At 39.9% G+C, this 13,106-nt stretch overlaps 1 protein-coding gene across 4 annotated transcripts in view; it reads right to left on the bottom strand.

Annotated features, from left to right (window-relative positions):
- Positions 1-13,106, bottom strand: part of enox1 (ecto-NOX disulfide-thiol exchanger 1) — a 72,627-nt gene that overhangs the window by 5,965 nt on the left and 53,556 nt on the right. For 3 of the 4 annotated variants that reach the window (XM_037539422.1, XM_017710868.2, XM_037539423.1), the window contains exons 7-12: positions 10,678-10,890; positions 9,312-9,418; positions 7,651-7,768; positions 5,723-5,907; positions 3,626-3,733; positions 1,437-1,502 (exon numbers count right to left, since the gene is read on the bottom strand). In XM_037539422.1, coding sequence (XP_037395319.1) covers positions 1,437-1,502; positions 3,626-3,733; positions 5,723-5,907; positions 7,651-7,768; positions 9,312-9,418; positions 10,678-10,890 — 797 coding nt within the window. The remainder of the gene's footprint in view (positions 1-1,436; positions 1,503-3,625; positions 3,734-5,722; positions 5,908-7,650; positions 7,769-9,311; positions 9,419-10,677; positions 10,891-13,106) is intronic. The other variant, XM_017710869.2, reaches the window with a different exon arrangement.

The following is a 13,106-nucleotide window of genomic DNA, read 5'->3' as shown; positions in this document are numbered from 1 at the left end:
ACAGAATCCTCAACAAATAAATATAATATAAATTCTTCATTATTTAGTGTTCAAGTGTTCTGTTTTCTAGAGTTTCTTTTGGTTTTTTCCACACCTCCAAAGTTCAAAGTTTTTTTTTTGTTTTTATTTTTGCTTCTTATGCTTTAAGTAATCCCAAGCACATTAAATGATGCTGAGGTCTGGGCAGCCGCTTCTTTTTATAATTGCACCTGCCATCTCCCACTGCCTTAATGGCATTGCACTGGTCCTCCACGCTGAGCCTTGAGGGTCATGGGCTCACATGGTCCCTCTACATTGCCTTTTTGGGCTAAGCCCAGCTGGGTTACATGGACTGCCCAACCACCAGATGTTTGCTGAGGAATACTACCCAGGTCTGACTCCTTATATCTAATCTTCTCAGAAATACACTACATTGCCAAAAACATGTGGATACCTGATCTTCACACTGTTATGACCTTATTGAACGTCCCATTCCAAAACCATTGACATTTGTGAGGAATTGTCTTCTCTTTGTACCAGCCTTCACTCTTCTGAGAAGACTTTCTACAAGATTTTGGAGTGTATTTGAAAGAATGTGTGGTCATTCTGTCAAAAGAGCATTTGTGATGTCAGGCACTGTTGGACAAGAAGATCCCAAAGGTGTTCAGTGGAGTTGTGGTGAGGGGTATGTGCAGACCACTGAAGTTCCTCCACACCAAGCTTGTCAAACAATAACTTTATGGACCTCACTTTGTGCATAGGGGCAGTCATGCTGGAACTGTTGCCACAAAGTTGTAAGTATATAACTGTCTAAAATGTCTTTGTATGCTCTAATATTAAAATTAAGGGGCCTAGCCCAAAGCCTGAAAAACAGTTCCAGCCCATTCTTCAGCATGTGGCTTCCCCACTCAGTGTCTACAGCTTCAAGACTAGGAGCAACAACAGCTCAGATGCTTCCATTTCACAGTAATAACATTTACAGTTGACCAGGGCAGATCAAGTCGGAAACAAATTTCAAAAGCTGACTTGTGGCAAAGGTGGCATCCTGTGACAGTGCCACCTTTAAAGTCACTGAGCTCTTCAGTATGACTCATTCTACTGCCAGTGTTTGTCTGTGGGGATTACATGGCTATGTACTTGTGTTCATACAATTGTTAGTGATACATATGGATGAAACACTTGAACTTAACAATTAGGAGGGATGTCCATATATTTGTGGCCATACAGTGTCTCCTGAATACTGAATTTGTACTTAGTGATCATTTTAACTAGAAATAAAATATATGAAGGGTGGTCTCTGACTTTTGCACAGTACTGTTTAGAAAAATAAAAGATCATTTCAGTAGCCCAGTTTTGAGCAGCTCAAGGCACATAAGCAATTTTGGTCTATGTTCTCACAGCATTACGTAAAAACAGCAAACCCAGCATGTGGTGGTGTAGTGACAGCTGAGTCATACCTTTACCTTTTCAGGGGCTTCAGCAGTGTGGTTTGTCCCCTCCACTGAGTCTGAACTGTTCAGAAGCTGTCAGGAGAAATAGACAAAAATTCACTCAATTGGTGTGCTGTAGAAGGAAGAAAATGCCAAGGAGGAAATGGTAAGGGAACTTTGTGAACACTGTGACTTAACATCTTTGAAACGTTGGCACTGAGTTTGTGAAGCACATGCATAGTCATGTATATGCTTAATATTTAATGGATTTTCAGGCAACTGGAGTTTAAAAACCTTTACCCTGTTGTAGCTACATCCATAATTCTGTCCATAAAATAGTACTCACAGACTTTAGAGCACCTTCTCAAGGTCATAACAGGTTCTGATCTGTTTAGAATGTATGGAAACAGGTCCATGATGGAGCTGAAGCAGTATATATCACCTAGCTGCTATGTCTTTGGTTAGGAGCACGATACACCACTGACTCTGCAGGAACTCCGCTACATATTGATGTTCCTATTATCTCAGTCAAATAACATTCATGCAAACCAATGTCTGCAGTTAGAAAAATAATGAGTAAACAAGCATGGCTGTTATTGTATGCTCCTGAGTAAACCATCATGCTCACACAAATGTTGAGGTATCATGTTGAGCAGTGCAGCAGTAAGGAAGCCATAACAGTGGCTTAATTTTGCAGTAGCTCTGTGTGGGCTACATGAATGCACTCAACGTATAGTAAAGTATGATTTCTATATGGTCTACATCAGTGGTTGGTCACCAACTCTGGTTCTGGAGATCTACTTTTCTGCTGAGTTCTTTGTTCCAACCTTCATATAACAGGCTCTTGAAGGACTTCTCAAACAGCTAATTAGCTGTAGCAGGTGTGGCAGATTTAGGTTCAAACTAGACTTTACAGGATGGTAGATCTCCAGGACTAGGGTTGGTGACTTCTGGTCTCCATGTTTAGACCAGATGTGTGTGGACCTGAGAGCATGAAGCAGTCAAACAGGGACATGAGTTCTTAAGCAGCAAGTAAGGCAAGGCATAGTCTTAGTGAGTCAGCCTCAGCAAAGCATAATGGAGGTAAAAAATGTTTTTCTGTGCTGGGTTCTCCCCTCCAGACACAGCAGTTCAGATCCATCATGTTATGAAAATTTTAAGACAGACTTTTCTATTTAGAACAGTGTGTGGGGTTGTGTGTGTTGAGCTCTGCTGCTGCCATATGTAGCTGCTCTCCCAGAGAGAGAGTGAGGACACTGAGTGACCCCAGGCTGCACATTGCCCTCCTGCTGTCACACATGAAGAAAGACAGAGAGAGGCATTGCTGCCAAACTGGAAAATCTTCCAACAGAAAAGTGCTCTAAAGATGATTTATATCAGTAAAAGATAATGAAAAAGACAACTGTAAGTAGGTGTCCACTTAAATGGTTGTATTTCATAAACAAGCCTCCTAAAGGACTGGGATGTAGCAGATTACAAGTATTGGGAATCCATATTTAGATTACAGAAATTAAACGTCTGTTTTGAGTTCATGTTAGATTTTCATGAAGTGTTATTCAGAAAACAGTTACGTTTTAAACTTCTATGAGAAAACATTAGAATACTTACTCACTAACTAATGAAATACACCATCTTTAAATGAAACACCAATTCTTGATTATTAATTATTTTAAAATCAGTCAATGCATGTAGCAAACATTTTTATTGTGTTGTTTAATCAGAGAAATTATTAAATACTACTGGTCTGTGACATATTCCTATTAATGTGCTTTCTTTGTCAAAAATATAGTTTCAGAGACAAACCTAATATAAATCCTGTTCTTTATACATCAAATAAATGCAACAATGGAGAGGAACAGATTAAACTGCAGGAATAGCCATGTTTTTTGCATCTGCCTTAAAGAGTTAACAAAATAATTACACAAAGAAAACTGCCAAACAGTAACAGTGAGGACCAATGTGAATTAAATAAGTATGACAGCATGCCTAAATCATCACACACTTGCCTCAAATCATGTTCAAACTGCCTTTGTGCATTTTGTCTGTACTTGTGCAATGGTGTAAAATCTTCCATTACTAGTTAGCTACATTTGCTCCAGTGCAAAACTAATGAAGCAAACACTAAACATGTTTTGGTTACTTGAAATTTGGGGAAAACTGCATAAATTTGAATTTTATCCAAACAATTCCTTTAAATTTTTATATGCTAGTCTAACCTTCTCTCTGAGGCTGAAGACCTCTCCCTCCAGGTAGTGCTGCTCATCTCGGGCCTGTTCCAGCTCCAGCTCTTTACTCTTCAGTTCCTCCTGGAGCCGCAAGAGTTGCTGTGGAGACAGGCAGTTTCATGAAGAACAAAAGGCAGCAGGCCATGACAAAGTACTGCCTCTAAAGATAGAGAATGTACGTAAAGAAATAAATCCCACATTGACAACAGGGATCTAATTCAATCTCACACTGAAAACTGAAGGACACTTGAGCTTGATTGCTACCTGAAAAAGTGACTATGTGCTAGAAAAAGGTAAAGGCAGGAAATATTGTAACAGATAAACACACTGTCAGTGAAAACAAGCCTGTGCAATATGTTGTTTAACATATATTGTCAGCAAATCCAGATTAACACAACCATTAGATCAGAGTTTTATTACACCACAGCTGAGTTTCTACAAATGGCACACCGATCAAAACACTGCTAATGTAGTAAGTTCTGAAGACACAGATGCAATGTAGCCTTGTTCAAATTGCATTTTCCCCCGAAAATGAGGGTACTATTAGACCTCAGTGCAGAAAATCAGACAATTTTCAGCTAAATATAGGTATGCAGGTTTCATGACATTCACTCAGATTCAAGTATTAGAAAATCAAGTAGGGTAAAATGTAACCCTATCATGCTTAACGCCTTGCCACAAATTCATTCAGAGATTATGGTGATGTTTCCAATTAAGTCATTAAAATCTGCAGCGTGTAGAATTGGAGTTTCCTGTTCGCTATGTATGGGTTGGAGGTTAGGGAACTGGCCCCGGTTCGATCCCCAGAGTCGACAGTACTTGAGCAAGGCACCTAACCCCCAACTGCTCCCTGGGCAAGTGTGCTCACTGCCCCCTAGTGTGTGTGCTCACTAGTGTCTATGTGGTGTTTCACTTCATGGATGGGTTAAATGCGGTTAAATCCTGTTGTGGGACATTTAAGGGTCAGTTAATCTAATTAATAAAAGAAGTGTGTTGCTGCCTTTACTATTGGATGCACATTTAGAACATAATTCAGATCATTAAGGGCTTGTTATTGCTTCATTTCATCCGAGCAAAAATGTATAGGAGAAGGTGAACATGCTCATAATTAAAATTTGAGTTAATGTAATAACTGGAAGGTTTTATTTTGAGCAATTTTGGACAATTTTTCTCAGGTCAGTTTGTCATAAAATATCCACATGATATATAGTGCACCTGCAAATGATGTAGGAAAAATAATCCAGAGATACATGGCTTTGATATGACAGTGATAATATCCAAATAAATGCAATTGGATCATTATTAAAGGAGGGTAGATTAAATGAAAGAATTAGAAGATTTTTGCCTCAACATTGAGCGATTTAACCAAAAATAAGGGATGTGGACTGCAAGGTAATCAACATCATTTAAATGGGTAAAAAGCCTACATATAACTATTTAATGCCTGTATAGCTTGTGGGAAAAATTACTTTTACATATGTTTCTGGGGGCTTTTGGAATCTTAAATTGTCAGCCAGAAGGAAGCAGTTTAAAGTTTGAGTGAAGAGGGTGAGAAGGATTGTAATTATATTCTGTTCCTTTCTAAGCACACTGATATTAAAAAGTGGCTTTCTGAACACTTTCCCAGCCATAGTGAATATTTTGAAAAGCCTAGTTCTTGATCGGGTGCATGATGTGTGGCAAGCAAAAGGAAATACAAGATGAAAATAACCGAAGAAATACAGTGAGTGAGAGAGAGAGAGAGAGATTTTCCTCATGCTTTTATAGAGAGATAGTGCAAGTTGCCTTGTCCAGACAATAAATCAGGTAGAGCAGATGCAGAAATCTTCCAACACTTCCACTAGCAGGTAAGCTCAGTGTAAAGAGGGTAAGCATGTTGTCGTATATCAGAGTGAAATGGGTTTGGATATCGAAGGACTGAGTGAGTGTGTGTTAACAGGAGGAAGGTGTAAGTACAGGCAGCATCTTCTCCGATGTAAATTCACTGGAGCTGTCAGAACTGCTTTAAAGGTATGAGTATAAGATGCATGTAAGTGTGAACATGCCTGCGGGTGTGATAATGTGCTTGTGGATGTGAGTGTGTGTTACCTGCTGCATGCTGTGCATGGTCTGCTGGAGGAAATGGAGCTGTTGTTCATGGGTGTGGTCTTCCTCAGAGCGATGGGCTTTGCCCTGCTCTTTCTTCAGCAGCTCCACCTCGTTCCTGTAGGCATCCAGCTGCCAGCGCAGACTGTCATTTTCCTCTCGCAGGGCACATGACTGTGCAGCCAAAGCTGCACACAGAGAGAGAGAGAGAGAGAGAGAGAGAGAGAGAGAGAGAAAGAGAGCGAGAGCGAGAAAGGGACTTGCTGTCAGCTGTGCCAAAGATAGCACAGACATGCACATTTTATCATGTTCTTACTGTATCAAAATCGCCATAATGGTGGCTTTGTAGAGCAAGCAAAAAAAAACACAATCAGTGAAGGATAGCATTCATAAAGCTACATAAAACCTACATAATAAATTATATACATCTATATACCTTTATAAAGGCATATTACAACAAGTCTCAGATATCAGAACACTTGCTGTGATGAGATAACATCAAAATGGACTAAAGCTGCCATGATACTGACTCATGAGGGCTTTATGAAGGTGTCATATAGCCTTATGAATGCTGCCCTTCAGCAAAGTGTTACTTAACATTAACTTTAATGTATGTAATCTAATTTAATATGAGTTTTTGCATGTAACCTTTGGCCATTGCTGTTGGTCTAGCAACTCTGTCAGACACATCATCACTGTCCAAAAAACATGTATCTCCATTTTTGCCAATTTTTATTTTTCTATATAATTTGAACGCATCTTCTGTCTTCTCCTGTAAAGTTACTATTTTGGGGATATAAGTTGTTCTTTGGACATCAATGATATACGATGAATGTACAAAATAATGCAAACATCACATAGATTATCCATAGTCACTGGTTATTTTATCAAGTATGTCTGCCATATAAGTGCCCTTTATAGGTTGACACACCCATCTGTTGATGTACAATTTGTCACTACACCCCGACCTGTCCATCAACTAAAAAGTACCACCGTAGAACCACCACTGACCAGATATTATTGGTATAGTGGACCATTCTTTGCATAGCAGTGATACCAAAATGGTAGTGACATGTTGGGTCTGTGTTGTGCTTGTACAAGTGTATCAAACACAGCAGTGCTGCTGAACACTGCTAAACACTACTAAACACAGTGTAAACTTACTCTCCCTATATTAGACACATCTATCTAGTTTGTGTACTTTTGTAGATGCACAAAAAGGGCATTACAGTACCTTATAACTGGCTTGCAAGAAATGTATAGGAATAGGTGAATGGGGATATTCTAAAAAGTAAGCCTCTGCTGCGCAATGCTGTAAGTGATTCGAATAATATATACCATAAATGTAGCAGTATAACATTTTTGAACAGCTTTGTCCTTGTACTGTCACTCTGCAAGGTTAATGAAACATCTAAATCATTTATTTTCCGTGTTGCCCTTATCATGCATTCTTTGGTTCTGACCTGAATATTAATAAATACAGTCTCATGACAGTTTTCTGTATAAAATATATAAAAATGAACTGAATTTGGCTATTAAATAGCCCAGTTTTTTCATGGCATGCAAAATTGTACTTAAGGATTCTGTGCTGCCATGTTATGACAGATCATGAAATATTACTAAGCTCTGAATTCCTAGAGAGTTTCTACATCTGGGCTCTGCAGGAGAAATCATTCTTAATCAAACTTGAAATGGAAAACATAAAACTATATGGTTCAATGACTCATTCTGACACCCCAGTTCAAATAAATAAATAAATATTATCTGCAGGTTGAGTTTCAAGTAAACACTATGCTCAGGATAGGATTCATTATTTTATAGGCTTCTAGAATGACTGTTTGACATCTGGCAGCAACATAATTCTCCCATAATTCCAATGGTAATTTTTAAAGACAATGGCTAGTATACAGTCCTGATTGTTGAGATCATACCTGAGTCGTCCATTCGGATCTTCTTACAGGGATTTTCTTCCAAGTCCTCATCTGACATCTCCATTTCTTCTTCCCTCCTGATTCCCATTATCTCCTCACTGTGGGCGTTCCTCAGCTCCTAGCACACCATAATCATAAACACACACACAGAGACACATACACACATGCACACACCCCATTAGTGGCAGCTGTCCTAGACATTGCGCCATAACACGACTTTAATATTTAATGGTTTGTTAGTTACTCCCAGAAAGAGCAATACAGCCTCAGAGACAAATGTCTATACCACAAACAGCATATTCTAATAAACATATTCTAAAGAAATGTGTAACTGTCTTGAGATTTACACAGCTCCTATGGCATAAAGGAGACTGTAAAATATAAGAAATGCAAAGCATCTCTAGTGACAAAATAACAGACAGTGGCAAGCACACAGCCTTGGTGACTGATTTGGTGAGTCTGAAACACAGCCTAAAAAAAGCCAAGAATGTGCTGAACGTCTCACAGCTGTGCATGATAACAGAAGTTTGGATGCTCCATTTGTCTGGTACTAAAAAGAGAGTGTAAAAATCACATTATACAAACTTCCAGGCACGCTGATCCTCTGATAGTCATTATAGGGATCAGTGGCAAGGATGTTTAATGCCATTGCTGTGAAATCCTGCAGCCTAGACACAATAAATATCCTTAGTGATGCTCTGTTCTAGTTCCACATTGCCTTATCTTTGATCTGACTTTCCTAAAAGCTCTCATGCAGATAAGTAGATCATATCTGAAACTACATTTCTTTCTGTCACAACAGAATGAACTGCTGGTAACTGAAGAAAAATGATGTTATAGTATGACATACAGTTCAGCTAAAGTCCCTAAAACATTACCCTGATTTCACAGTGGTGGCATCATGACTGATTTTGGCCTGTCACTGCACCAAAGTCACCTTCAGAAAAGCAACCTCTTACCTCTGGGTGTACTGTGAACTTAAATGGGACGTTTCCTTTCAATGACTGGCCTTATAGAACTGTATGAATATAGATAGTGTATTTCGCTCAAAGAGGTCTCATTTTTTTTTGGTCCTCACAGAAAAAAACATCCCACTCACTCACTGCAATTATATATATTTGGGCATCAAGTTATGGAAAAGGACCATAACAAGATGATTCACAAATAAAGTACCTCTACAGTCTATAGGCAGTTTGGAAGAAGGTAAGGTTGTAGATGCTCAGAGAAAAATCATAGGCACCATGTAGATGTTTTGTGAAAATGCTGAATCTAGAAAGTGCCAAATTTTACAGGGATGGCTTTTACATGGACTTCCCTTTTTTCAGCTTTAGAGATGTAGAGAGATGTAATACAAATTTGATGAGTTATGAATAACTAATCCACTTTTATCATTGATGACTATCATTTTAACCCTGGAAGCATCTGTTACCGTGGCAACTTAAGAGGTACTTGACTTTCTAGCAGATATCGACTGTGTTGCAGAGCGAGAGACCAGAATCAGATATCCAGGATGGTTTATTTGTGAGACCACAATAGTTATGGACAGGCTACATTGGTAATGAGCATAATGAACAGCCACAAGAGCCACATTAACATTAGCAGCTGGAGCACCAAGGTAGCCTGTAGAGTCAGCATGACAAGAAGGGAGGAGATATACCAACCTCGCACTGCTTTCGCCAAATGTCTATGTTCTTGCGCTGTGCTTTTGAGAAATGGTCCCATGCCTTTTGTCTGGTGGCAGCGGTGAATACAGCCGTAATCTGCTCAACTTTGGTGGATAAGGAAGTCAGACAAGACAAGCCATTTATGTAAAGCTCTGCACCACTGCCAGCTAGAGCCACACACCAGAAACCTCTGACTGCTGTACTAGCACCAGCAAGGTTCCTGATAGTGCCTGCTCTATTGTACTTACATCTCATTACCTGCTGATTCAAATCCTTTAGGACTGAGGAAGGCAACAGACTACAATGGGTGGAATATTCTGCTTGCAGTCAAATGCTTTATAATAGTAGTATTAAGCAGAGTTGACAGGGAATTTCAGTTGAAATGAATGTTCCACATTTTTGCATTACAATGACAATAAAGCATGAATTTTTTATTTAGTTTCAGGGTACCAAATGCTCACTGAATTTCTACCTCTTGTAAAATGTTGCCTTCTGTTTTGCTTTGATTTGACTATAAATTTCTACTGGTGTGATGTTCAGAAGACAAAACATAAGAGACATCAAAGCTGTAGTAATGAATAAACGTTCTTTACCATAATCAGTATTACTTTAATTCCCAGCTCTTACTAGTTTACTGACTTTAAAGGAGGATAAAAGAAAACAGTTATGTTTTTTGCTGTAGCCAAGCTGCCATGCACAGTTATGGATGTATTTCACCATCACACCTACACAGATCATCTTGCATTCCATCCATACATTCTGTATGAAAGTCTCAATAATGAGTTCCTCAGTGGATGCTATTGATTTGTGAGCTTCTCAGTGGCTGTTGGTTCATGAAGTACCCCCAGCTGCTCTGCATGTCTCAGAAGATGAGGGAATCTGATTTTGGCCTACCTGCACATTAAGTTGAACAGCTCCATCCCTGCTATGAGGACAGACTGCTTCCATTGAGACTGTACTTACCCTGGGCCATTCTCTGGGCTATGGCTAGAATCGCAGTGACTTAGGGAACTAGGTCTGAATCTCATCTGTTTTGCTTTTTCATTCGTTTATTGTTCACCTCTGAACTTCTGACATTCTTCGAAAGAACAAATGAGGCGATTGTGTCACACATAAAAAAAAGTGAACACCACCTTGTGTGTCATTACATTACACAGCATAACTGCTTGATGCAGGCATTTACAAATGGCTGATCTTTATATACTGGCATTGTTGAGAAGAACATAAAAGCCTCAACGATCAGATCAGAGGCTAAGCATCCTTAAGAATCCTGCATAATCTCAGCCTGTAAAAAGGATGTACCGTTGTCATGGCAACCCCAGATGAATATCTCCTGGTAAGCAGCATGCAGGCTGTGTCTTACATTGTGTGAGGATGGCGAGCAGGGAGTTCTTGAAATGCTCTTTGGCCAATTCCATTTCCTCCTCATGCTGGGCCTTCTCGTTCATGAGGCGCCGCACATGGCTGTTGGCCGATTGGATCATGGAGTAGAAGTGGTTGGCGGTGCGCCGGTTCACTTCGCCCCTTTCTATCCATGTGAACAGCACAGCTATTGCTTCACTGAATTTGTTGTCATCTGTAGAAAAGGAGGAAGAACATGGTTCTTACAAATTCAAACAACAGCTTACTCTCCGGTAATGTGATGGTGCAAGATTTACTCTTGAAGCTGGATCGAAGCCTATGAGTGGGTAAATAGCACAGTGTGTCTTGATGCCTCAACATGAAGTACAATTCTGGGTTGAGCGTCTGTGGCAGAGACTTTGAGTGTGGCCTCTCTCAGGCTTCAGTAATCTGGTCTCTGTGGACCACTTTGAAATGCATTAGAGAAATTGCAAGAATAATTGAAATTTGCCAAGAGCCAGAGCAGACATTATAAGGCCAGTAGTAAATTACACAACCCCCATTATGAGATCCTATATGCAACACCCTTATATTAGTTTCTCCACCCCGGACGTGTGCTTTTGACCAGGAAGATATTTCTGCGGGGAAAGGAAACAATATCCTGGACTATGAATTCCACTGTATAATAAGCGATACATCAATTACATTTTTCCCACTGCATATATGGAAAACAGGAGGAGATAATCTCTCTATATTCTAAGCATCTGGACTCTATATGCAATTGACCAATATTACTCTCAGCCTTGATATGTAATCTATGTTTGGCAAGGAACTTAAGGGGCCCCAGGCTTCTGATGCAGTTGCTTGAGCAAGAGAGAGAGAGAGAGCAAGAGGGAGAGCAGATATGTCATTCAGGTGGCACAGTGCCTTCCCAGCTAATTAAAGCTAATAGAATTCTCCTGGTCCCAGGGCAAGAATGCCATTTGACAGGAGTAAAAATAATTCCCTCAGTCAAATGAGACTGCACAGCCGCCACCCCCACCACTAATGAGGGCCATGACAGAAAATGTAAATGTGTAAATCTCCACACCCTCCCTCAAAATCCCCCAGCATCCCCCTCTGTCCTCACTGTAACTCAACCCCTGTGACAGTCACCATGTTACTGGCTCTTTGGTGCCAACAAAAAACAGAAACGCTTAGTGTCTGGTTATTGGCTTATTTTTATGAAGCTGCCACATTTATGTTTTCTGAGCCTGTATAGAGCAGTAATGAATGTGATTAATATGCTTATTTGCCTGAAATGAGAAAGCATTAACCAGAGGCTGTTGGAATGAATGGTATTAACAAAAACAAATAATGCCTTCAACTGCAACGCTGAGGACAGTAGGTGGAAAAAGATGGATCAGACAACAGGGACACTCAAAGAGCCAAAAAGAAAAAATGAAAAGCAGAGGAGAATACACAGTATTAACACAACCACGCTTGTGAATGGCTTTCAAATGCTGCCCTCTTACTGAGAGGTGCCTTTCTGATGGCCTTCTGCTACTGTATTACACAGAAATGTTCTAGTGCGGGAGTGCACCCTGATGTTTTACACCACAGTTTCTGTAAAAGGAACAAAAGCTTCCTGTCTGTCTGCATGCTGTTCAGATTTTAAAAAGGTACTCTGATATTTGTAGCCTGTAAATATTAGTAGTATAAAATTAAATGGAGCAGGCTGGACCCAATTTTAACCAAGGTTTTGATAGAGAGTGAAGTGTTCCGGTGCCAGGAAGAATACTGAGTTGTGTCAGACATAGAGATGCTTTATCTGATGCCCTTTGGGCTCAATTATCATACAAGAGAGCATAGTGGAAGGGATGCGGCACACAGAGAGAATGGGAAAGGCTTGATGGTGTGCCCTGATTGCCGATGAGGTGGGGGTTGCAGTTGAGTTCCCATCATCTAAATGAAAGCAGAAATCTCTCCAGAGAGGACAGAGTTTCTGAGAAGCATGGAAAAGACAGTCTTTGCCATAAACCTGCTGTCTACCTCAGGGTTCCTCTAATCATAACAAAGCACAGGAAAATATTAGCTTTGAGCCAGGAGAGTATTTGATGAAGTACTGTGTGTGAAATGTAAAAGCATGTGATGCACTGGACATTCATGGACACGCAACGATAGCAGTGTAAAATCCTTAAAAAAAAGAAAGTGCCTGGGAAGAAGAACAACAGCACCAGCAGTCATTTGTTGTTTATGATGCATATTCGATAGAGAAGGAGGAATTCCACAGATTTTTACAAATGACTTCATAATTCAGAAGGGTTTGATGTAAAATGGTGCACTGCAGAGAATTATAGAAACTCAGATTTCTTTACAGTGGTGGTGATAGGAACCAGGGGTCTTAATGTCTACATGGCAATTATAGCTATTTTATTTGCTAGCCAACATGACCAGTGAACCTACGTGAGG

Source organism: Pygocentrus nattereri, chromosome 6 (genome assembly GCF_015220715.1).
Source record: "Pygocentrus nattereri isolate fPygNat1 chromosome 6, fPygNat1.pri, whole genome shotgun sequence".
NCBI lineage: Eukaryota > Metazoa > Chordata > Actinopteri > Characiformes > Serrasalmidae > Pygocentrus > Pygocentrus nattereri.
This window is presented reverse-complemented; position numbering and strand designations above follow the sequence as displayed.